This window comes from Tupaia chinensis, unplaced genomic scaffold (assembly GCF_000334495.1).
Source record: "Tupaia chinensis unplaced genomic scaffold, TupChi_1.0 Scaffold000075_1, whole genome shotgun sequence".
Classification (NCBI taxonomy): Eukaryota; Metazoa; Chordata; class Mammalia; order Scandentia; family Tupaiidae; genus Tupaia; species Tupaia belangeri.
Genome location: NW_006159535.1, coordinates 939,130 through 966,115, shown reverse-complemented (window position 1 = coordinate 966,115; position 26,986 = coordinate 939,130). Strand labels below are relative to the sequence as shown.

Sequence of the window (26,986 nt, the reverse complement as noted above, 5' to 3'; positions counted from 1 at the left end):
CTCTATTCTCCTCTTCGGATCTTGGGCACGCACGCATGAGTTTTAAGCCACCAAGTCTGGGACGCGAACCATGATCGACTACATGGGAGTCCAGAGACATAGCCATTACACTAACTGCTGGTCCCAAGAGGGAGATTTTTCTATAGGGTATGTGTGCTCACCAGAGAGACAGAAAATGAGAATTTACCCCCTGCGGGGGTTGGCCACACTACAATCCCTTCTCCTGTATTCTCTTTGTGGGATCTTGGGCATATACGCACATGTGCCCAATGTGAATTTTAGGCTGCCAGGTCTAGGACTCAAACCCTGGTCGACTGTGTGGGAGCCCAACAATGTAACCATTATGCCATCTGGTGGTCCTATTTCTGTTTTTAATGTAACTCTCTACTACTATAAATTTCTCTCTGAGTTCAGTTTTCATTGTATTCCATAATTCTTTCAATCTTGTGTTTTTTTTTTTTTTTTTTTTAAGAGAGATTTTTGCTATAGAACGCATGTGCTCTCCAGAGAGACAGAAGTGAGAAATTATGCCCCAGGGGGATGGCCATGCTGCAGTGCCTTCTTTGTTCTCCTCTTGGGATTTTGGGCACACACCCACGTGCTTCTGGTGTGAGTTTTAAGCCCTTAGGTCTGGACTCAAACCAAGGTCAACTGCATGGGAGTCCAGTGTAATGATTATGCCATCTGCTGGTCCTGGTATCTTGTTTTTTTGTTTTGTTTTGTTTTTGTCTCTACTTTATAATTACTCTTACAGTTTTTTTCTTTAACCCATTAGTTATTTAAGAAAAGTTTAATTTCTCTTACAGTCATTTCTCACTTTTCAAGCATTCTATATTTGTGAATTCATCTACTTGCTAAAATTTGTCAACCCAAAATTAGTACTCACAGCACTTTCATGGTCGTTTGTGGACATGTGCACAGTGGTGAAAAGGTTTAGTTGCCTGACATGTAGGTCCATAGCAGGGGGTAATAGGGAAGTGCTTTGTTTTTGTGTTTGAGCAATTATAGTTTAAATAAAAGTTCTTTCTGAAGTCTTCAGTGCCATGTTTGTTTGTTTGTTTGGCATTTTTCTGCTCTTTGCTTCAAATGACCTGAAGCACAGTGCCGATGTATTGTCTAGTGTTGCTAAGTGCAAGACGGCTGTGATGTGCATTAGAAAATACTTATGTAAGAGTCACTCAGGCATGCATTATAGTGATGTTGGCCCTGATTTTAATATTAATAAATCAGTGACATAGGACCTCTAGAAAAAGGAAGAGGAAATCACCAATCTATTTGCAAGGCCACTTTATAAAGTGGTATAGTGACATCCGTTGTGAATCATAGCTATGGAAAAGTTGCTAAATTTGTGGATCCATGAGATATGAACTGATGGAGGAAAAAAAGCATAGAAGACAGCATTGTTGCCAGGCTAAAAGCCAAAGAAAGTTACACTCATGTTCCCTTAAATCAGAAAAATGCTAGCCCCTTCTTGGGTATTGCTAGTTGGTTTGCACATTTCAAAAGGTGATATAGCTTGAAAAATGTTAAACTTGCAGGCAAAGAGAGATCAGAAGCCTGGGGAAGAATTTTTAAATTACCTGTTACATTTTGTATAGGAAAAGGGTTATGTGGAAGAGCAAATTTTCATTGCTAATGGTTCTGACTTACAGACCTATTTAGTTTTCTTTCATTTGCCAGAGAGCACCTATGCCCACTGGAGAGCGACAGAAACCTAGGAAAAGTGAGAAAACACCTCCCATGGGGAATGGTGACATTGCACTCTCTTCTCCATTTCTTCTTTCTTCTGGAATTTTGAGCATGCCTGCATATGCACCTGGTATGTTTTTTAAGCCTTCATGTCCAGGACTCAAAATGCACAGTCGGCCATGTGGGATCCAGCTCAAAGAACCACCAGGCCATGCAATGGCCCTCTATTAATTCTGCTGATGTTTGCTTCATTTATTTGGAGCTCTGTTTGGTTTATGTATTTATTATATCTTATTGGTGAATTGATCCTTTTATCAATATGTCCAGTCTTTTGTATTTTGTAACAGATTCTGCCTTAAAGGGTACTTCTCTTTTGGTTATTATTTGCATGGAAAATCTTTTTCCATTCATTCACTTTCCACTTTTTTGTGTCTTTTTTTTTTTTTTTTTTTGAGAGATTTTCACTGTAGGGCGCGTGCGCTCACCAGACAGACAGAGAGAGACATAGAGACAGAAAGCGAGAAATCACCCCCCAGGGGGGATGGTCACGTCGCAATCCCTTCTCCTCCATTCTCCTCTCGGGATCTTGGGCATGCACGCACACGCGCCCGGCGTGAGTTTTAAGCCACCAGGTCTGGGACGCAAACCGCGGTCGCCTACGTGGGAGTCCAGCGACATAGCCATTACGCTAACTGCTGGTTCCCTTTTTTGTGTCTTTGTATCTGAAGAGAATCTCTTCAGGCAGCATATAGTTGAATCGTGTAGTCTTATCCATTGAGCCAGTCTTTGCCTTTTGACTAGAAAGTTTAAACCATTTTTGTTTAATTAGTAATAGGGATGACATACTTCTGCCATTTATCTGTTGTTCTCTGTTTGTTTTATACCATTTCTTGTTCCTCATTTCTTCCATTATTTCCTCCTTTTGTGTTTAGTTGATCTTGGGTTTGTTTGTTTGTTTTGAGTGGTATTTGCTCTAGGCCATGTGCACTCACCAGAAAGAAAGAGACAGAAAGCAAGAAGTCACCCCCCAGGGGGATGGCCACACCATAATCCCTTCTCCTCCATTCTCCTCTCAGCATCTTGGGCATGCACACACACGTATTAGGTGTGAGTTTAAGCCACTGGGTCCGGGACTTGAACTGTGGTCAACTACATGGGAGTCCAGCGACATAGTCATTACACCAATTGCTGGTCCCTGATTTTGGGTTTTTGTACTATACTGTTTAGATTCCCTTCTCTCCTTTTTTTTTTTTTTTTCTCTGTGTGTATATATATTTTTAGATACTTTCTTTGTGATTACTATGAGGATTACAGTTAACAACTGAATATATTTTGAGGTATATCTGATGCTGTTAATAGATTGAATGTTGGATGTGAAAAAAGGAAGTCAAGGATAACAGCAAAGTATTTGTCTTGAGGACTGGAACAGTGGAGAAACTCTTAGGAAGATTACAACTACTGCAATAGCTGGTAGGGAGGGGCTGTGAGAGGAAAATCAGGAGTTCAGGTTTGGTCGTGTTACATTTGAGATGCCTGTTAGACACTGAGGTGGAACTATCAAGTAGGCAATTGGTTAGTCCGGGACTTAGGAGAGAGGTCCAGAATGGAGACATAGATTTGGGTGTGAACATATGTATTAGATATACATCTCTGAGACTGGATTAGTTCATTAGGGAAGTGAGTGTAGATTGACAAATATCTATTCCTAGAACTAAGCCCTGGAGTATACCAAGAATCATGAAAAAAGGGGAAGTAACAAAGGTGAGTGAAGAGGAATGATCTATACATGAGAGACTTCAAAAAGTTCATGCAAAGATGGAATTAGAGTATACATTTATTGTGGTGCAGAAAGTTCTGAAATTTATATATAGTTCTCATGATATTCATTTTTGGCGAACTATCATTTATTGGCAAAGGTTATTCTATATCTTTTTTCTTTAAGTTGCATTTAAATGAAGACAATGGTCCTAAATTTGCTTTTAGAAACAGTTTACATAAAATTAAAGGTAGATATAACATGTATATTTTTAAATATAAAATAAATAGGACAGATTGTTTAGTTGTACATAATTTTCCCTTTCCCACATGGTTCCATATTAGAAATTTTACTTTTATAGGGGCCAATAGGTGGTGTGTTGGTTGAGGTGCTGGACTCTCATATGGCTGACTGTGATTCGCGTCCTGGACCTGGTGGCCTTCTTTCTTACTTTCCCTCTCTCTCTCTGTCTCTCTGATCAAATGAAGAAATAATAAATAATTATTTTTAAAAAATTTTACTTTTATTTAGTCATTAAGATCCGTGGAACGGTAACCAGCAGTTAGCGTAATGGCCATGTCGCTGGACTCCCATGTAGTCAACCGCGGTTTGTGACCCGGACCTGGTGGCTTAAAACTCACGCTGGGCGCGTGTGCGTGCGTGCCCAAGATCCCGAGAGGAGAATGGAGGAGAAGGGATTGCAGCGTGATCATCCCCCCTGGGGGGTGATTTCTCACTTTCTGTCTCTATGTCTCTCTGTCTGTCTGGCGAGCGCACGTGCCCTATAGTGAAAATCTCTCAAAAAGCAAAACAAAACAAAACAAAAAAGATCCATGGACCTTTTTAATCATTTTAAAAATTGCTAATGAAATACTTCTTTGCTTTGATACTTAGTGGTTCAGAATTCTGTTAATTCTGTTATTCAGTCTACACTCACTTCCCTGATGAACTCATCCTGTCTCAGAGATGTATATCCAATCCTATTGTATTATTCAATGGGGACTAAATTCAAAAGTCATCAATAGTTGGAACTGGATAGGTGCTTCCCCAGAATGTGCTTTTCTTCCCTAGAAACAAATTTAGAGAAAATATCCTGAAGATAGAAACTAATAGCCAAAAAAAGTCATTAAAAATAAAAGCAGCTTGCCTTGCTTTGTTGCCCCGCCGGAAGCAGGATGGGTCATCAGCACCACCCACAAAAATTCGGCCAGGGCTCTCGCTCTTGCCGCGTGTGCTCGAACCAGCACCGTCTGATCGGGAAATACGCCTCAGCATGTGCGGTCATTTGTTCCGTCAATACGCGAAGGACACAGGCTTCATCGAGTTGGACTAAACGATCTTCCTTGAATGAATTGTCCAAAATGGCCACCCAGTGAAGGAAATCACGCTGGCTATTTGTATGTAAAATAAAATTAAATAAATAAAAGCAACTTATTCTTTTGCCAGATATCTTATCTCAGTGACATCTGAAGATGCCATGGATCAGGACAAAAGAAAAGACTGACAGCTTATTCCTTAACCTCTGAATCTAGCTTGATAACTTCCCTATTTTGCCTGTTTAAACATCTGGGACGAGAACCAGCAGTTAGCCTAATGACTATGTCGCTGGACTCCCACGTAGTCGACCGCGGTTCGCGTCCCGGACCCGGTGGCTTAAAACTCAAGCCGGAGCGTGTGCGTGCGTGCCCAAGATCCCGAGAGGAGAATGGAGGAGAAGGGATTGCGGTGTGACCATCCCCCCTGGAGGGTGATTTCTCGCTTTCTGTCTCTATGTCTCTCTCTGTCTGTCTGGTGAGGGCACACGCCATATAGCGAAAACCTCTCCAAAAAAAAAAAAAAAAATATCTGGGACTTTGTAGAATTCAAAAAATGGTATCCCAGTTTTTTTCTGTTCAAAAGCATTCCTTTTCCTTTATATTCATCCCTGACTTTTGAGACTCTATAGATGAATTTTTCTTCAATCTGTTACGTATAGAGAACTCCTATAAATAACTACAATTTTACTTCTTTACAGGATTAAGGCCAAAAAAAAAAAACAGAGAGAGAGAGAAAAAAACATAGATTATCTTACTTCTTTGGCTCTCTCTTGCAGTTAGCAGTTTTTTGTTTTTTAATTAACAGAACTATTTTATAGGCCTGGGTGCCTGCTCTAGAGACAGAAGCCACTGTAATCTCTCACTGAGATTATACAACAGCATCCTAAGTGGTCTCCCTGTTTACGTAATTGTACTCTCTTTTCATATAATCTCGACAACGTAACAGCCACCATGATTGTTGATCTAAATCAAATACCTGCAGTTACTCCCCAGAGAAAAGGAGGAGGAGAAAGCACCCCCAGTGGGTGTGATTGTGCTACAATCCCTTCTTTATTTAGGGTATTTCTGGGATGCATGCATACATCCAGGTCCCGTGTGTTTTTCAAGCTGCCGAGGCCAGAATTTGAACCTCAGTCAGCCATGTGCGATCTGGCTCCTTTAACCACTAGTGTTCGGGGCTAGTCTTGCAGTAGCTCCCCATTTGATTCACAGTAGAAGTCAAACTTCTTTCTCTCTCTCTTAAAATGTATTATTTTTCTCTCTCTTAAAATGTACTCTAAAGACAGTGCATTTATGCAGGATAGATAGAGCAGTAGAGATAGGCACTCTTGACAAGGCCCTGCCACGCTGTGATCCTCCCCTTAGTCTTTCGGCTAGCCAGGATCACATGCAGGCCTGGTGTGCTCATTGGAACCTGGGTCTTCCCATATTGGCCGGTATTGCACAGTGTTATCCTACCACCCTGGCTGGGCCAGCCACAAAGTTATTGTGGTGCCTTCCTAGGCTCTGCTCGATTTGGCCCTCTGTCGCTTCTCTGACCTCTTCTACTTGCTCTCTCTGCTCTGGTCACACTAGCTCTTTGCCAGTCAGACTTTAGAGACTGTTTCTACTGCCTGCCTGCTTGACCAATTCTCTCACCTCCATCGAGTCTTGCCTCCAGTTGCAGCTTTTCAGTGAAGCCTCTGTGGACCGTCTTCTACTTACTACTGTAACTTACTCCAAACTTCTAATCCTGTGTGTATTTCTGTTTTAATTAAGGTAGGTTTGGTTATGCTGTGGTAATGACTTAACCTCCAAACCTCAGCTACTTAACACAATAAAAACTTTTCCTGGGGGGATCAAAATTCATACTTTATTTTTCTTGAATATTTATACTTGGGCTTTTTCTCACTAGCCACACAAATTTTTCAAAAGCCTGAGCTTTTTATGGGTCTAGTCCCAACGTAATAGTCATCTCCTTAATATTATAATTCCTTTTCTGTTGTCACTGTCTTTGTATTATTTGCATAAAGAGAGGACCTTGGAAAAATCACTATTTGGTGTGCAATCAAATGACATTATGAGGACTGTCTAGACCATCAGGATTAAGCACTTATTAGCAGTTGGGGAGCAGGTATATTAGGATCACCTAGACCAAAGTATAGTTGTGTGCATGTCTAAAAGGTCACACTGACTCGCCCTAAGAATAAGATCAGGTAGGATGGCCAGCACAAGGTAGGACTGTCCACAGGAGGGTGTAAATTGTGGTCTGGGAGGCAGTAGATAACATTCATGGATTGAACACCAAGCTAACTGCTTTTCTGAAAGTTCTAAAAGACAAAGACCTGTGTTTAAAATTTTTTTCACTTATGAAGATTCAAGTAACCAACATGTTAGTTTTTCTTGTTTAAAATAGAAACAACTGGTGATGATAATGTAGAGAAGACAGCTGACCTACATGAGTATATTTAAGTCTTTTCATGTCAATTCCGAGTTATCTTCTCTTATAATAATACATGTCACTATATTAAATACTCAACAAAGACTCAGCATATGGGATATTTAAAAATATATTTCTCTTGGGTTAGTACCAAAAATACGTTTATTTTCTGCACAACCATGTCAAGTTTTTAACCATAGGTTCAGTTGAAATTATCTCTGATGGAAATAACAAATCTCACAGAAATCATCAACAATATATCTGAATAACTTTTTCTTTATTTTTGGAGAGATTTTTGCTATAGGGTGTGTGCACTCGCCAGACAGACAGAGAGAGACAGAAAGTGAGAAATCACCCCCCAGGGGGGATGGTCACGCTGCAATCCCTTCTCCTCCATTCTCCTCTCGGGATCCTGGACACGCACGCACATGCGCCCGGTGTGAGTTTTAAGCCACTGGGTCCGGGACTCGAACCGCGGTCGACTAAGTGGGAATCCAGCGACATAGCCATTACGTTAACTACTCCTACTTTCAAATACACTTTAACAAGGGCAAAGGCAAGTACACAGGGGCAGGCAATTCACCTAGAACAGTATTATAATGAGTACCATGAAATTCTTGTGTAAGACATTTTGCTGTCAACTTTGTATTATGGGGATGTTTACATCCCACACCGAGGAGGCACCAGTACTTAGAAATTTCAGAAAGTTACTAGAATGATTGAGACTGAGGTGAAGAATTTGTACAACCTTCCACAATTTCCAAAAGGTAGTGAGTGATAGGGACTAGCAGATGGCATAATGGTTACATCACTGGACTCCCACGTAGTCGACTATGGTTCAAGTCCCTGACCCAGCGGCTTAAAATTCACAGGGTACATGTACTTGAGTGCCCAAAATCCTGAGAGGACAATGGAAGAGAAGGGATTGCGGGCGACCATCCCCCTGGGGGGTGATTTCTTTCTTTCATTTCTGTCTCTTTGGCGAGCACACAAGCCTTACAGCAAAACTCTCTGGGAAAAAAAAAAAGAGGTAGTGGTAAATACTGGCTCTTCTGGTGATATCCAACACAGTTTCTTCCAGTGGTTTTTCAGCCCTGGTTTCATCAGGAGATGTTCTAGGGTATCTTTGCTGTCTCTGTGCTCAGCAGCAAGATGCTAGGGGTCAGGAGGTCTTTTGTCTGGGCTTTGATATCTGCATCATGCTGAAGAAAGAAGCCACTCGAGTGTTGTTCCACTTACAAGCACTGTACAGGATGTCCAGCCATCCACGGTCACTGCATGGACATCTGCCCCTGGTGCAGTCAGCTCACGGATGTCGTCTAGGTCTCCAGGGTAGGCTGCCCAATAGAAAGGCGTGTACTTGTCCTTATGCCGAGTGTTCACATGAGTGGCCTTTTCAGAAAGCAGTCTCCACACAGTAGTAGGCTGATTCTTTTCAGCAGCCCATAGAAGCAATTTGCTTCGATCTTTTTTTTTTCTTTCTTAGAATTGATACCACTCTTCATTTTTCTCATCTTGTTCCTCTTCTTTTTTTATTTATTTTATTTTATTTTATTTATTTATTTTTTTGAGAGGTTTTTTTCGCTATAGGGCGTGTGCGCTCGCCAGCCAGACAGAGAGAGACATAGAGACAGAAAGCGAGAAATCACCCCCCAGGGGGGATGGTCACGCCACAATCCCTTCTCCTTCATTCTCCTCTTGGGATCTTGGGCACACACGCACACGCGCCCGGCGTGAGTTTTAAGCCACCGCGAACCGCGGTCAACTACGTGGGAGTCCAGCGACATAGCCATTACGCTAACTGCTGGTTCCCTTGTTCCTCTTCTTCATCAGAATTGCCTGCCCATAGACTTTGAGTACCAGTGGGAATAAGGTGTCCAGGAATTCAAGTTGATTCAAGTGTTCAGGAAAGCCCAGGGAATTTTCAGGATCTGGTTTTCGATCACCATTAACTTTTTCTTTTTCTTTTTCTTTCTTTCTTTTTCTTTTTTTACTATTCTAAATGAAAAGCTTTGCTAATGCAAGGGCATAAATAGAGAGATGAATTATGTAGAAGTGAATTTTGTAGAGATGAGTTATGTCTGCTTTATTTATTCATCAAGCTCTTCCAAAGAGGACGATCTCCACTGCGAGTCTCCCAGAACCTTTTGTTGTTATAGTGCATGTGTGCCTGCTAGAGAGAGACACATGGAGAGAGAGAGAAAAAGGGAGAGAAGAAGTAAGAAATCACTTCACAGGGGGATGGCCATGCTACAGTCTCTTCTCTATTCTCCTCTAGAGATTTTGCACATACGTGCATAGGCATCCGGCATGTCTCTTAAGCCACCAGGTCTGGGACTTGAACACACGGTGGGCCATGTAGAATCCAGCTACCTTCTTTCTTTTTTTATTTTTTAAACTTTATTTATTATTATTATTTTCCAATTTGAGCAATGAGAGCTGAGAGAGAGAGAGAAAGTGAGAAAGGAAGCCACCAGGTTCAGGGCTTGAACCATGGTTGGCCATGTGGGAGTCCAGCACCTTTAAACATCACACCACCTTCTGGCCCCAAATCCAGTCACCTTAACTTAATACTTATTGCCTACTGGTCTCACAACAAAATGTTTTATATCATTTGTGTTACATATCCATTATGGATTTGCTAAATAGCGCTGTCCACTGAGAATCTCAGGGACCCCGGTTGATGGAAATTTGCTTATGTTATGCTTCTTACCATATGGGTTCCAGGGTCACATCACTAGGGACCAGAAAAATGCTCAAAGAATGATTGAAAGAGGGTCAATGGCCTAAGCAGGTCACATGACCCTGACCTAACTGCAAGTAAATCTAAAAATGTAGATAGACTTTATTGCTATTTCTGCAACATATGTTCTTTTAAAAAATTTTTATACTACTTATCTTGTTTTATGTAAGTAATATATAGTTTATCATTTATACATATTTATATATCACATAATTGCATTTTTTTGTGTTCACCATTTAGTGCCTTGCCCCTGCAAGAATAGAAGCTTGTTATTCCAGAAAACTGAGCTATTCACAATTTCTTACACACAAGCCTTTGCTCATGTTGTTTTTGCTGTTTGTAATACTCTCTATGTTGTTTACCTGGTGCTTTCTCCTTCCCTTTTCCAATGAAATCTTACTCAGATTTTAAGACAATTTCAGTATTACTTATTCTGAGAAGTTTTGTTATCATCCTATAAGTTAAATGCTCATCCTCTGGACTCCCTCTGAATTTTTAGTAAATCCTGCCATAGCATTTTCCTCGTTATATGGTCGCATGTCTGTCTGACTCATTGAACCAAGATCTCTGTGCATGTGGAAAATGGCTAGAGAAATAAGTAGAGCCTGGAATAGAAACTCTAAAGATCTAAGCAAGAGCAGTATAAGTAGACGTGGGGAAATGGTGACAGATCAAGGAACACTTAGTTGATGACATTACTAAGACTTGGTTATTAGTTGAATATGTGGTATAGGAATGTTATCAAAGATCATTTGTTTTCTCACCTAGATTATTATGTAGTTCATGATATTTCCAAGTAAAATAGGAAATATGAGAGGAGGGACAAGTTCGGATGATTGGATGAGTTTGCCCTAAGGTATAGTAGGCTTAACTCTGTAGGGACCTCAAGGTGGATATATATGCAGGAGTTGAACATATAAATCTTAAACCCAGGGAAATGGATAGGTCTTCAGTGTGCTAAGTGGCAGTTAAAAAAATAATAAAGGGTGAGACTGCCAGTTACTACTAAGAACAAAACATGCTTTATACTAATGTTTAAGGAATAAGAAAGGGTAGGTAGACTCTTCTTTGGGAAAGAAACATACATGGTGAAAGGGAAACCCGGAGAGTGTGACGATGTAATTATCAAGGGTATTTAGAGTTTTGAGGAAAAAAAAAAATAGAGGGCCATGGTAAATGTAATAGAGAAGTCAAATCAGAGCAACTGTGTACGAAATCTTGACTACTCTTCTTTGCAACCCTACTCCCGTCTTTCAGCTTCACTATTCTATTCCAGTCACACTGGCCTCAGTTTCATTGAGGAATTCACAGAGGCATGGAAAACTACAAGGTGTTGAATATTGAATAGAGGGCGGGAAATGTCAACATGAATTGCAGATAGCAGTCACTGATAGACATGAGTGGGAGATGATGCCCAGTAACACTTCCCAGGAAAGTGAGGGCCTTCTCATGGACAGATTCAGGTCCTACTCCAGAGGTGCTTTCGTTTTTGAGCCATATTTAAAAATATGTCCGCTGCCTATTACTCTTTCGTAGCCTGACAGTGATGGAATATTTACTGTAGAGACAACACTGAGCCTGTTCCTGCAATGAAAAATGCAGAAACCTGAGATTTCATTCATTTGTCCATCTGTACAAAAGTATTTCTTGAATGTGTCCTATGTATGTACAGGTCTAGGTGCTGGGAATACAATGGGGAGTAAAAAACACATAGTTCTTTTTATTTGCTTGTTTATGTCTAATTTATTTTGTTTAACTAATTTTACTTTTTTCCCCCCTTAGTATCCTCTTATATATGGACTGATTCTTATTCCCTGCTGGTGTTCTCTAGTTTGCCTAAGTAGAATTTACATGGGAATGCACTCCATTCTGGTAAGGAAAACATCTTGTTCTTAATGCTTTATTTTTTTCTGACATTGAGAGGCAATTTCATCTTTCTAATCATTTGTAAACTTATACAAAACCTAAATTAGAAAATAGTTATTGTAAGTCATGTAACTTTGTTTGTAAAAATATCAACACAATGCTTTATAAAGTTTTAATGTAGTAATCATATATTTTATAGAAATAGATTACAGGAATCAGAATGGCCAAGTAGTATACTCAGGATAACGTTTCTTCCTCCTTCCTCTTTCAGTTTTATTTTCCTTTGCAGTCTCTTCTATGCCTCTCCTATTACTTAATCAAACCAACAACTGAATACAGAAACCAAGGAGAGCTCTAAGTATTAACAAAGATCTAATGACTAGAGAGACTAACTGAACTTGCACTATCCTGGTACCATTTGTATTTATATATTAAATTCTACTTTTCTTCTCTTTTCCATCAATATTTTAGGATTGGCATCATATATATATATTTTTGAGAATGTAAATCACTTTTTTTTTTGAAAGGTTTTTGTTATAGGGTGTGAGCACTTGCCGGAGAGACAGAGATAGATAGGGAGACAGAAAGCGAGAAATCACCCCCCAGGGGGGATGGCCGCCCCGCAATCCCTTCTCCTCCATTCTCCTCTCGGGATCTTGGGCATGTACACACATGTGCCCAGAGTGAGTTTAAGCCACTGGGTCCGGGACTTGAACCGCGGTCGACTACATGGGAGTCTAGTGACATAGCCATTACGCTAACTGCTGGTCACTGTAATTCACTTTCAAACATACCAGCACAGAGACCTTGCACAGTATAGTTGCAGGCACACCTACTCTGCCACTGATTCCCCTTAGTTCTGGACTGCATTTCTTGACCATATTCTGCAGAAATATCTTTCTTTTTTTTTTTTTTTTGGAGAGGTTTTTGCTGTAAGGGCGCGTGTACTCACCAGAAAGACAGAGAGGGACAGAGAGACAGAAAGCGAGGAATCACCCCCAGGGATGGCCACACCACAATCCCTTCTCCATTCTCCTCTCGCAATCTTGGGCATACATGTATATGTGCCCAGCGTGAGTTTAAACCACTGGGTCCAGACTCAGAGCGTGGTCTACTACATGGGAGTCCAGTGACATAGCCATTACGCCAACTTCTGGTCCTCAGAAATTTCTTAATTAGTAGTCCTACTTCCTGTTTGACATTGTTCTGTCCTGTAGCCTCCTGTTCTATTTATTTATCTTTTAAAAATAAATTTGCTATAGGGTATGTTTACTTGTTAGAGAGAGAAAAAGTGAAAAAGCAATTCCCAGGTAAGGTAGCCACACCACAGTCCCCTCTTCTCTATTCTTTGGAGTTTGGGCATGCATGCACATGCTCCCAGCCTGTTTTTCAAACCACCGGGGTCTAGGACGTGAACTGCGCAATTATCTATATGGAATTCAGCCGCTTTAACAACTACACCACTGGCTGGCCCTCATGATTTGTTTAGTAGACTTTTTTAAACTCACATATATCATATGGAATTGTGTATGTTTCCTCAAATGCAAAGGACATTCCTTACCTCCATAACTTTAGGAATGCTGTAACTTTTGCTTTAAATGTCCTTTTCACTTGGTTTGCCTCGCTGACTATCCCACTCGTTCTTCAAGATTCACTGCAGATGTTTTTGTTACTTTCCCTGTCTTCTCTTTCTCAAGATTGGATAGGCAACCTTTCTCCTACTTCCCCTAAATTGGGTCCTTTTATCCTTATCTGTCAGCTGCGTTAGACTGTAAAGAAGTTTCTAGAGAACAGTAACTGTGTGTTTTATTTATCCTCAGAATCTAACTATGGTGTCTCTTAAGAAACTCTACAAATATACTGTAAATTATCTTATAGAATAAAAGATGAAAAATGAATTAATGTAATCCTAAAATTTCTAATGGATCATATCAATTCTTTTCTTTTCCTTAACAATTTAACATTCCTACAATTTTCTACTTATGTCTCATTACTGTATTTCAGAGCTGTAGAAATGCTGGCTTCTATTTCTTAAGTTTCTTGACTCCACTTTTCCTTCACTAGTAAATTTTCAGAAGTCGCAAACACTGTTTTAATAAATAAGTTATATGTGAACTTTTTATCATTGTATTCAGTACAGCTGTGAATTTGCATATAATTTTTCTAATTTTTTATAAATTTTATAATTAGACTATCCTATCTTTATGTGAAATTTAATATTTGCCACCAGAGAATATTATCTATCCTCTGTGCCTAGTTTGAATCACTCCTTTTTACCCTCAGAAATCTTTTCACCCTTCTAGAAATCTGCCAAATGATTATGCATCTTTGAGTGATAAAAATGAACCTTGGGGCCTGACCCAAACCCTAGTTGTTAAGGATGCTGGATCACCCACATAGCTGATGACAGTTTGAATTTCCACCCCAGCAGCTTGAAAAACACGTCAGGTACATGTGTGTGCTTGCCCCAAAACTCAGCAGGATGGAGACATGGAAGAGAAGGGATTCGGCATAACCGTGCCCCATGTGGGAGGGGCGTGCTTTCTCTTCTCTCTTACTCTGTTTCTCTCTGTCAAACAAACATACCCTTGGGGGAACCAGCAGTTAGCGTAATGGCTGTGTCGCTGGACTCCCACATAGTTGACCATGGTTCGCGTCCTGGGCCCGGTGGCTTAAAACTCAAGCCGGGCGTGTGTGCGTGCGTGCCCAAGATCACGAGAGGAGAATGGAGAAGGGATTGCGGCGTGATCATCCCCCCTGGGGGGTGATTTCTCACTTTCTGTCTCTATGTCTCTCTCTGTCTGGCGAGCGCACGCACCCTATAGCAAAAAAAAACTCTCAAAAAAAAAAAAAAAGCCAACAAACAAACATACCCTCGGCAAGTAAAGAATAAAAGGAACCTCTGGTATTTCTTGGAGGAAAAGATAATTAGGTATTATTCTGAGATTCATTACCATTATACAAAGAGAAATAAGAATCTGATTATATTGAATGCATAATCTCGAAGATACCATTCTTTTTTTTTTTTAAGAATTATTTTATTGAACTTTATTTAGTTGTTTATTTTAATTTGACCAGAGAGGAACAGAGAGAGAGAGGGAGAAAGCAAGCCACCAGGTCCAGGATCAAACTGGGTCGGCCATGTGGGAGTCCAGCGCCCTTAGCCACCATGCCACCTGCTGGCCCTGATACCATTCTTTTTGAAAAATGAAATATTTAGTGATTTGGTCAAATATCCAGCATGGTTTCAGTTATCTTTAAAAAAAATTTTTTTTTTTTTGTTATAGGGTTGAGTGTACTTGCCAGAGAGAGAGAGAGAAAGAGAAAGACAGAGACAGAAAGGGAAAGCAATAGAGCACTACCCTCCCCTCCCCCACCAGGAAGAAAGACTACACCATCTCTTCCATCCTCTCTGGATTTTGGACATGCACACACATGAGCCTGACATGTTTTTCAAGCCACCTTGTCTGAGACTTGAACTGCGAAGTCGGCTGTGAGGAATCCAGCCACCCTAATCACCAAGCCACTGGCTGTCCCTCCATATTCAGTTCTTAGTCTCTTTAGTATCGTCTGTATCTTCTGTAGCTGTTCTTGAATTCCTAGTATTCTGATTTGGAATCAAACATCATGTAGAACAGTAGTTTGAAGCCCTGTACTATTGACTCTGCCAACCCATGACGAAATTTTTATTGACCTGATATACAGTGAGAATAATGGTGGGAGTTTTTATCTTAACCTAATTTAGTGCATTGAAAAAACTGGCCTTTAATCAATATTATGTGTTTGTAGAATGTGTACTATATCAGGCTGTGTATGAGTAAAAGGGCCTGCATATGGGTAGGCAAAATTAAAATAGTTCTCGACATGATCAAGTTTTTGGAGCAGTGAAGACAAATATTAAATAATTTTGCAAGACCAGCCATTGGCGAGGTAGTCAAGGTGACTGGATCCCACATGGCAGAATGTGAAGAGTTCTGGATCCAGCGGCTTAGAGACACACTGACCTTGCACACACACGTGTATGTGTGTGTGTGTATATGTGTCCAAAAATCCCAAGAAGAGAATGGAATAGAAGGGACTGTGGTATGACCATTCCCCCCAGGGGGTGCTTTTTCACTACCAACCCCAGTCTATCTCCAGTGAGTGTATGTGCCCTATAGCAAATTAAAAAAAAAAAAAAGATATTTCAATTCATATTATTGCTGGGCCAGCCTGTGGCATGGTGATTAAGGTAATTGGATCCCACATGGCTGACTGCACTATTTGAGTCTTAGACCTCGTGGCTTGAGAAATATTGCCTGGCATGTGTGCCCAAAACCCTAAGGAATCATGGTGTCACCTTTCCTGCAGGGTTGGGGAGAGTACGTTCTCAATTTCCTTCTCTCTGGTGAGCACACACGCCCCAAAACAAATCAACAAAAGAAGATACTAATGCTTCTATTCCACATTGTTTAGGCAGTATAAGCCAGTGTGATGAGTAAAAAAAAGATTACAATTAGAAGATACATGGGGCCAGCAGGCAACATGGTGGTTAGGCGCTAGATCCCAAATGGCTGACTGCATTTTGGGTCCCGGACCTGGCAGCTTGAAAAACATGCCAGGCACATGTTCAAGTGCCCAAAATCCCTAGAAGAGAATGGAGGAGAAGGAATTGTGGTGTGGCCAATCCCCCCTTGGAGATGATTTCTCACTTTTCTTCTGTGTCTCTCTCCAGTGAGTGCATGTGCCTTATGGCAAAAATCTAAAAAAAAAGATGATACAAAATTTTCATATTCATAAAGAATAGTTTGTATTCAAAATCCAAAAAAACCTTTATGGAAGTAATAAATTATCTATATAGCTAGCTGTAAGAGAAAGTTTTGCAGATCTGTTGTTTTTATACACAGAAACAAAAGTTTAAAAACATTTAATAAATACTTTTATAACAGCTACAAATATCAGGTACCTACGAATAATTGTTAAAGACCCATATTACGAAATTGTTTTAAATGGTTTTAGACATTGAAAAGCTTTAAGCAAAGAGCTATCATTTTATCGGTGGGAAGACTTGTTTTAGTAAAAACATTATTTTTACTTAAATTTACCTATAAGTTAACACCAATCAAAATCCAAACAAGGAGGGCTGGCAGGTGGCATGGTGGCTACAGATGCTGGACTCCCATATGGCTGAGCGCATTTGAGTCTCAGACCTGGCAGTTTGTTTTCTCACATTTTCTTTCTCTGTCTCTCTGGTCAAATTAAAACAAACAAACAAAAATAATGATGGAGTTATTTTATAATTCTTTAAAAAAAATTCGAACAAGGTTTTTTAAGAAATGTAAGAAGCTGATTCTGTAGCTCACTTAGAAGAGCAATGACTGGCGCAAGAAGAACTAAGAAATTCAAAAGCAATGTTTGAATAATAAAAGGAGGGGCTTACTAGCCTCACCTCATCAGAGCTTATCAGAAGGGAACAGTAATGAGACTGGCACTGGAACAGAGTGCCAGTAACCAATAAAACAGGGGAGCCTAGAAATACAGTATGCACATGTGCAAACTTGGCATGTCAGGAAGAAGGCGTTGCAGATCTGTGGGGGATTGGACTAATTGGTTATCTATAAGAAAATAAAAATAATTTCGATTCCTACTTCACACTAGAGTCAAAATCAATTTTGAGTGTATCAAAGTATTAAATGTGAAAGGTAAACCTTTTGAATAACATACTGTTTTTGTTAAGAAAGACTTCTTTTTTTTTTTTTTTGAGAGGTTTTTGCTATAGGGCATGTGCGCCAGACAGACAGAGACATAGAGACAGAAAGTGAGAAATCACCCCCCAGGGGGGATGGTCACGCCGCAATCCCTTCTCCTCCATTCTCCTCTCGGGATCTTGGGCACGCACGCACATGCGCGCGGCGTGAGTTTTAAGACACTGGGTCTGGGATGCGAACCGTGGTCGACTACATGGGAGTCCAGCGACATAGCCATTATGCCAACTGCTGGTTCCCAAGAAAGACGTTCTTAACCAGTACTGTCAAATATGACTACGTTAAAATTAAGGTTTAGAAGTAAATGCCATAAAGAGAACTCTCTCTTTCTCTCTTTTTTTTAAAGGGAGACTTTTCACTATAGAGTGTGTGCGCTTGTCAGAGATAGAGAGAGAAACAGAGAGATAGTAATTGAGAGATTACTCCCTGGGGTGATGGTCACACCGCAATCGCTTCTCCATTTTCCCCTCAGAATTTTGGGTACGCACACACACCCTGCATGAGTTTAAGCCGCTGGTCTGGACTCGAATCACAGTCGACTACATGGTAGTCCAGCGACATAACCATTCTGACATATGCTGGTCCCAAAGAAAACCCTTTAATACATTTTTCAGTAAGAAACCAGGATTGGATTTTGTTTTAAGGTAGAAATTATAGAACGTTTTTCTATGTTGGCAGAACAATTCAAAGGAACATTATTTTAATAATAGTTTTTTCCTCTGATAAACTATCTTTTATCACCTACCCAGTTGCTCCTGCCTAAAACTTGGAGTCATTTTTGTTCCCTTTCCCTTTTGCTTCTTTGCTGTATCCAAACCATCACCAAGTTGAAGTTGTCAATCTAATTTTAAAATATTTTTCTGAATCCATCTATACATCTCTTCATGTAGATATGGACCATGTCTAGAGTGGGCCACTGCTGTACCCTCCTCCTCGTGTCTTTTTTCTTCTTATGTTTGTTTATTTCTCCCATGAGAGGTGAGAGTGGAGGGAGAGAGGCACTCACTCCCAACAGAGACTTTATGCCACAGTCCACCCCTAGCCTCAGCCAGCCCGGATTATAGGCTTGTGTGTGCCTACCTAGCATGTATAGGGAGACCTCAGGACACAGGCCCAGGACCTTCCCATGCAGGATCAGCAGAATGCTGTGATCACTGTGCTACTGAGACTGGCCCCTACTAGTGTCTTCAGTGGTTTTCTGATGTCCACACCTTTCCCCTATAATCCATTCTCTACAAAGCAGATGGAGTGCTCTTTTACAAATACCTGTCAGATTATTTTACACTCCAGCTTTGAAATCTTTCAATGCTTCCTATCATGTTTGAAATAAAATCTAGGATTTTTACCTGGCCTACATGATTGGACCTCTGTCTCTCTCTTTGACCTCATGTCACATCCCCCTTCTCTTTCACTAACTGTTTGAGTCATACTGGATTTCTCTGTGTCTTGATTCACCAAGTTCTTTTCCACTTGAAGACCTTTGCACTTGATATTCCCATTCTGTGGAACACTGTTCTCTAGCTCAAAAGGCAGAGCTGGCTCACTTTTAGAATCAAATTTCTATTCAAGTGTCACCTCCCCCAGACAGGCTTCTCTAATCATTCTAATAGGGTCCTTCATCATACCATCCCATTGTCTTGCTTTAGATGCTTCATAACATTTTAAACCATATGGAATCTTAGTATTTATCTGCTTCCTTTTGTTGCTATTGTGAGTCTTCCCCACTAAAATGTAGGCTTTGTAACAGCAGTAACCTTGTCACTTTTTTAAGCAGTATGTCCTCAGCTCCTAAAATAGCACCAGGCACATATAGGTATTTGTTCAGTGAGTGAATGAATGAATGAGTAAGTGAGTGAGTGAGGACAAAAAACTACCTAGGATTTATTGATATGTCCTCTTTGATCATGGAGATAATTATATTTTAAATGCATGGAAATGGAGATAATTTTTTAAATTATAAGTATACTGTTTTTCCTAGAAATTAAAACTACACTGTAAAGTATAATTGATTGTTCAGAATTTGAATATAGCTTGAATATAACTTTGTGTATATTATATGTGTAGTTTACAAAAGGGTAGAACTATGAAAACAATATTATTAATAAATCTTTTTATTATCATTAAAACAGTTTTTAGTGCCTGTTGTAGGTCAATTGGTAAAGTTTACTTTGACACTTTCACAACTTTTAAAAATGTTTGTCTATTTAGCAAGTGAAATATGAAATATATCTATTTAAAATGCCAAAAATAGGATTATACTAAACAGCTATACTTTTATCTTTTCCCAGGATATTATTGCTGGATTCCTATATACCCTTTTAATCTTAGCTGTCTTCTATCCATTTGTGGACCTGATTGACAACTTCAACCAAACTCACAAATATGCTCCATTATTCATCATTGGGCTTCATTTAGCTTTGGGGATCTTTTCTTTCACTCTTGACACCTGGAGCACATCCCGAGGAGACACAGCCGAGATTCTAGGAAGTGGTGCTGGAATTGCATGTGGATCTCATGTTTCTTACAACATGGGTCTAATATTAGATCCTTCTCTAGATACATTACCTTTAGCTATGCCCCCCATTACTGTGACTCTGATTGGAAAAGCCATGTTGCGGGTTCTCATAGGGATGGTGGTTGTACTCATAGTCAGAGATATAATGAAAAAGATCACCATTCCTTTAGCCTGTAAAATCTTCAAAATACCATGTGATGATATTCGAAAAGCAAGACAACACATGGAAGTTGAACTCCCTTACCGGTATATTACCTACGGGACAGTTGGTTTCTCCATCACATGTCTGGTTCCTTACATATTTTCCTTTATTGGTATCTCTTGATGGAGAAATATTTTTTTATTAAAGAAAGGTGTCGGTTACTGATATATAAAAATATATTCTAGTAAAAGCCAGATCAGAGTTAGGCTTTTGCAGGAATTTAACTTAAATAATTATTTAAGTAAATTCGTAAGAGTCAGTGCATTTTATCATTGCACATTCAAATATTTTAGGTGAACTGAACTTTTTCAGTATTGAGAAAATGATAAGTATCCATTTAGAATGTCCATGTAATATTTGAAGAATTTTGTGCTGTTATCGATTCAGGTTATATATAATATATATTAAGGTATATAATATGCAATTTTATATCTAGTATATGTTATATATAAAATAATATGCCTAAGTTTTTTTTAACCATGGGGGTGTATTATAAAATCAATAATAATATGCAAACAGTTGTGCCTGTGTATTTGGACTTAATACAGGTATGTCATTATTAACAAATATAGTTAACATATATTTACAATGGGAGCCATTTCCTAATTGAATTGCATAACCACTAGAGCAGAATTCCTATGCTACCACATGTTGATTTACTGCCTCTCTTTACACTGCCATCACCTTTCCTGTTACCCATGAGGTTGGACATGGGGGGCGTTTTCAATGGACCAAATTTTTAGAAAAATTCATTTTCAATTTTTTTTTGTTTGTCTTTTTTCCCCCTAAGTTCTGTACACTGTATTGAATGTACTTTATTTGCAACTGTTCTGGATATCATTTTAATAAGTCAGGTACTGAATTTTATTGCTTGCTAATTGTGCCTTTTTGTTGCTGAATTACGAAATGCCATGTATACTGTGATATAGAAATAAAATGTTAAGTTACATATAATCAGGCCATTTTAAAAACAGAGGGATAGAAGTGAACACCCTTCACTCTTTAGCCATTTTTGAGGAAGAAATGTGGAATGGGCTAAACTTTCTCACTAATTTATCGAAAAGCTAAGTGGATAACTATTTCCATTTTTGTAGGTATTTTTCTGTGCATTGTAAGTTATAGGAACAAGATATATTTTTTTGTACATTGTCTTGAATGTTTATACTGCTGGTAGATATTTCCAATGAGTGGAAATGTAGTTGAAATTTATAGATGGGACAATGCACATGGAAACAAACCTTTTTTCTAAATTATTTGGAAAAGATTAGATTTAGCACGTTCACTTTTAATACCCATTTATGAGCTACTCAAGGTAAATTCTATAATCTAAAAATAAGAATTTTCAATCCTATTATTTTTTTCAACTTCTTATTTTCACAGTGGAAAATTTGGGTATAATATTAAGCTATTCTTTTGTCTGTCCGTGCCTTTATATTTTGAAGTGTGATTGTAATTAGGTTAACATTAAGTTAAGTTTATTTGTAGGTTTTTCATAAAGAAGACAATTAGCTTTCCCTATAAATGAACATCAGGTATGGAATTACTGATTTTAGTGCAATATCTATATGATTATACAGAAGTATCACTTAAGATGTGTCTATTTTGGGCAGCATAACTATTTGAGCTCATATTTTTATAATTCTGACTGAGAATTTAGGGACATGGTAATTTTTTACCCAAACTGAGTCTGATAATTTTAAGTAAAGCAACTAAATTTGGGCCCTTTACCTACTAGGAAAAGGCAATTGAGAATATATCGGTACATTGGAAAATGTGAAAAGAGCTTTTTCTTTCTAAGTATGTGTTTAATGAATTGAATTTTAGGTTTCCATAGTTTGAGTTTTGCTATCCTATTAATTTTTGTGTCTAGGTTAAAATGTATTTGAAAGTATTTTATTTCTTTGTGTCTTATTATTTCCTGTCCGATGACAGATCTATGCTAAATAAATGTATTTTAAAATAAAAGCCAAATTCAAGATGGATGAAGATCATTTTGTTTTGTTTTGTTTGCCTTCTATGCATTTGTCTTCGTATTATGTGGTAGAGATTTAAGAAATATATTTGTGATTTTTATTCTAGTGGGTTTTTCATCTAAAGCCTTTTGTTCAAAACCAAAGTCTGTATTTTAGCAATAGAAGACATTAAAAAAATTATTTAAGGCTCAAACTGCTTTTTCACTCCATTTATGATCATTTCTAACATTGCACTTTTAGTAGAAAGTTTCACAGTATTTCTTTTAAAAACTTTATGCATAGGATCTAACAGGCAGCATGGTGATTAAGGGTGCTGGACTCCCACATAGCCGACCATGGTTTGAGCCCTGGACCTGGCAGCTTGCTTTCCCACTTTCCCTCTCTCTTTCTGACTCTGTCTCTCTCTGGTCAAATTAAAATAAACAAATAAATAAATAAAGTTAAATAAATAAAATAATTCTTTAAGAAATACTAAATGCATAAAAAAGTTTGAGTAAACTATGTGGCTAGTTTTTGCTGTTCTGCTAATGTCAGGAGTTTGATTTTAAGACTAGGAACAGGTACTTTTCAAACAGAATGAAAACGTAGTGACTGGGACCAGTGGGTGGCATGGTGGTTAAGGCGCTGGACACTCCCACATGGCCGGCCACGGTTCAAGTCCTGCGCCTGGTGGCTTGCTTTCTTACTCCCCCCCCCTCTCTCTCTCTGTCTCTCTCTGGTCAAATTAAAATAAACGGATGAATAAATTTAAAAATTAAATAAATAATTATATTTTTTTAAAGACGTAGTAACTATTTTGTAATTTAAAAATACCATGATATGTGAATTGCAAAAACTAGTTCTGCTAAAACTCATTACAAGACCTAATGTAAAACAACTACTACAAGATTGACATATTTTATTTTCTGATTTTATTTACAGGGAATTTTTATTCAATGTGTCTTTCAAAGAGAACCATAAAAATATTAATTCCAGGGACCAGCAGATGGAATAGATCACTGGACTCCATGTAGTCAACCATGCTTCAGGTTGCAGACCTGGCGGCTTAAAAACTCACACCAGGTGTGGGTGTGTGCGTGCCCAAAATCCCACAAGGAAAGTGGAAGAAAAGGGATTGCAGTGTGGCCACCTCCCCGGGGTGCACATGCTATATAGCAAAAATCTCTCTTTAAAGAACCTAAAGGGAACCAGCAGTTAGCGTAATGGCTATGTCGCTGGACTCCCATGTAGTCGACCGTGGTTCGTGTCCCGGACCCAGTGGCTTAAAACTCACGCCGGGTGCGTGTGCGTGCCCAAGATCCCGAGAGGAGAATGGAGGAGAAGGGATTGCAGCGTGGCCATCCCCCCTGGGGGGTGATTTCTCGCTTTCTGTCTCTATGTCTCTCTCTGTCTGTCTGGCGAGCGCACGTGCCCTACAGTGAAAATCTCTCCAAAAAAAAAAAAAAAACTAAACTAAATAAAAATTAATTCCATGAAATGAAAGGAATTTAAAGGCATAGTTTTTCCTCTTTCTTCCCCAGCCTCTTCAAGGCAAGTTTTCACAAAACATTTAATGATCATAAGTAAGTGCTGGGCCAGCTGGTGGCACAGTGGTTAAGGCAGCTGGATCGTGTGTGGCAGACTGGTTGGTGTTATGGACACAACAGCTTGAAAAACACAGCTGGCGCATGTGCGTGCATGGCCAGAATCACAAGGTAAGAAAGGAGAAGGAGTTGCGGTGTGGCCATCGCCCTGCGGGATAATTTCTTCTCTCTCTGAGGGAGAGAGAGAGAGAGAAAGCGAGAATTCACCCCCCAGGGGGGATGGCCACGCCACAATCCCTTCTCCATTCTCCTCTCGGGATCTTGCGCATGCACGCACACGCGCCCGGCATGAGTTTAAGCCACCGGGTCCGGGAGGTGAATTGCGGTCAACTACATGGGAGTCCCGCGACATAGCCATTACGCTAAACTGCTGGTCCCTACCGTAGATTTTTAAAACCAAAATGTTTCATCTGGGAATCATTTTAAAAATTTAACTTTCTAGTTGAATTAGATTTTCTGAAAGGAGTTTTTGTTTGCTAAGATTTTTGAGGAAGGGAAGAGACAGCTGTTTGAGAAAAGGTCATTTAACACAGTAGATGTTAGTATACTGCATTTTTTGGGGTCAAATTTTGGTACTCGAGTTTCTTTTGAAGTCTACATAAATCAAAAACTTACGCTTGAGCATTTTTGTTATCGAATAAGTCATAAATAGCGTAATAAAAAAGTTTTAACATATTAATTACAAAGGACATTTCGGGAAGCTCCTCATGGTCCAGACTACTACACATCTTTAGAAGAAAAACTGCTTTCCTTGTGGGACACAGAGGAGGGAAAATTTAGAGAGGAGACATTTTTTCAGAACAAAGATGTCTGGGGCTGGCAGGTGGTGTGATGGTTAAGGTGGCTGGATTCCCACATGGCTGACTGAGGTTTGAGTCCTAGACCTGGCAGCTTGCTTTCTCACTTTCCTTCTCTCTCTCTGGTCAAGTTCAATAATAATAATAATAATAAACTAATGACAATGAATGAAGTTATATAAAGTAATTATTAAAATGAAGATGTTAAAGGAAGTAAACATTCATTTTTAAACCTCAGCTAGTTGACTTTTCCCTAGTGTCTTTCCCCTGCCTCTTTTCTCCAGATAGAGAATCTACGTCTGACCGGCAGCCACCTGTGAGCAGGACACAGTGTACTTTGACTCCTGTGCTGATCGCACACCCTGAAAATTCAGTGATGACGAAAGCTCTTTTGCTTATAAATATGAAAAACAAGTTCTTTCATTGCTCTGGAGAGCCTCTGAGAAATTTTTCTTTTCATCTTTTTAGTCTTGGTGCACGTAGTAGGATATGACCAGCCATGTAACATTCGTTTTTTAAGGTTCTCTGCCCCCATTTTCTGAAAACCAAATAATTACTAGGTCCAGGCCTTTACCCGCAGTTGGCCATGTGGAAATCTAGCGCCTTTAACTACCATGCCACCTGTCAGCCCCAACAATTTCTTTAAAATTTTTTTTCTTTAATTTTTATTTATTCATTTATCTTTTCATTTGACCAGAGAGAGAGAGAAAGCAAGCTGCCAGGTCCGGGACTCAAACTGTGGTCAACCATGTGGGAGTGTCCAGCACCTTAACCTCTACACCATCTGCTGGTCCCCAAGCCACAACAATTTCTAAGGAGATAACTTTTTTTTCTTTTAAAATTTTATATATTTATTTATTTTGGAGAGGTTTTTGCTATAGGGCGCATGCACTCGTCAGAAAGACTGAGACAGAGAGGTAGAAAGTGAGAAATCACCCCACACGGGGAATGGCCATGCAGGAATCCCTTCTCCATTCTCCTCTTGGGATCTTGGGCAGGCACACACATGTGCTTGGTGTGAGTTTAAGCCACCAGGTCCGGGACTCCAACCTCTGTCAACAGCATGGGAGTCTAGCAACATAGCTCTTACACCAACTGCTGGTTCCTGAATTTTATTTATTTATCTTTAAAAATTTTGCTGTAGTGTATGTGCACTCACCAGAAAGACAGAGAAACAGGAAGCAAGAAATTACCCCCCAAGGGGGATGATTGCTCCACAATCTCTTCTCCATTCTCCTCTCGGGATCTAGGGCACGCACATGAACCTGCCCAGTGTGAGTTTGAAGCCACCAGGTCCAGGACTCAAACCGCGGTCGGCTATGTGGGAGTCCAGTGACATAATCATTACACTATTTGCTGGTCCTTCTTTTTCTTTAATTGACACAACATTATTACCTCTTTAGATTTGAGGTTTATCTCTTGTCCTAAATTAGGGGTCCTCTTAACCTGCAATTATTTAGGCACTCTTTTAAGATTTTCTGTCTTCATCTCTGTGATGTAAGTCCATGTGGAAAAGGAACTTGTGTGTGTATCTGTTTACATCTGACTCTGGGACACAGCAAGCATTCATTCTATTAATACATGTTTTTGTTGTTGTTTTTTAGGGGGGGGGCAAATAGTTTTTAATGTTTTTGGTTGTTATTTTTTACAAACGCACTGGAGAATCATGCAGTGCTGCCAGCATTAGATGCAATCCTGGGCCACAAGTCTGCGTACTCCTTTGCCACTGGTCCCGTGATGCCAGAACCTTTCATTTCACCTTTATTGTTCACTATGACCCCTGCATTATCTTCAAAATAAAGAAATACACCATCTTTTCTCCAGCATGACTTTCGTCGTAAATTACCACTGCTGGATGCACTTTCTTCCTGAGCTCTGGCTTGCCTGTCTTGACCGTGGCCATCACCATGTCACCCACGCCAGCAGCAGGAAGCCTGTTCAGCCGTCCCTTGACCCCCTTCACAGAGCTGATATACAGATTTTTGGCTCGTGTGTTGTCAGCACAGTTGATCACGGCGCCTACTGGAAGACACAGGGAAATCCGGAACTTTGCCCTGGAGGACCCACCACGTCCTCGCTTCGACATCTTGAATGCTGGAAAGACAGAAAGGCTATTAATACATGTTGAATGAGTTACGTAATGGTGCAGTCACTAGAAAGGCTTTAGTATGTGCATTTTACGGGGAGGGCAATTTTTACAACGCATCAGTTTGGTAAAAAGATCAATGATTTTTTTAAAGTCAAAAATTGTTTAATAGCCTGCCTTTTACTACTTTTTAAAAGTTTGGGGTTGGGAACCAGCAGTTAGCGTAATGGCTATTTCGCTGGACTCCCACGTAGTCAACCACGGTTTGTGTCCCGGACCCGGTGGCTTAAAACTCAC

The 26,986-nt window shown here is 39.6% G+C and overlaps 2 protein-coding genes and 2 pseudogenes across 2 annotated transcripts in view; 2 read left to right on the top strand and 2 right to left on the bottom strand.

Moving 5' to 3' along the window:
* Positions 1-22,236, top strand: part of SGPP1 (sphingosine-1-phosphate phosphatase 1) — a gene marked incomplete at its 5' end in the record, with an annotated part of 56,480 nt that extends 34,244 nt beyond the window's left edge. The window contains 2 exon segments of the mRNA XM_006142426.3: positions 11,706-11,795; positions 19,822-22,236. Of these exon segments, the coding sequence (XP_006142488.2) occupies positions 11,706-11,795; positions 19,822-20,373 (642 nt within the window).
* Positions 1-26,986, top strand: part of WDR89 (WD repeat domain 89) — a 137,154-nt gene that overhangs the window by 33,912 nt on the left and 76,256 nt on the right. The gene's annotated exons all lie outside the window — the stretch shown is intronic.
* On the bottom strand, positions 7,682-9,485 carry LOC114006163 (ankyrin repeat domain-containing protein 49-like; annotated as a pseudogene).
* LOC102468948 (60S ribosomal protein L23-like) lies at positions 26,019-26,801 on the bottom strand (annotated as a pseudogene).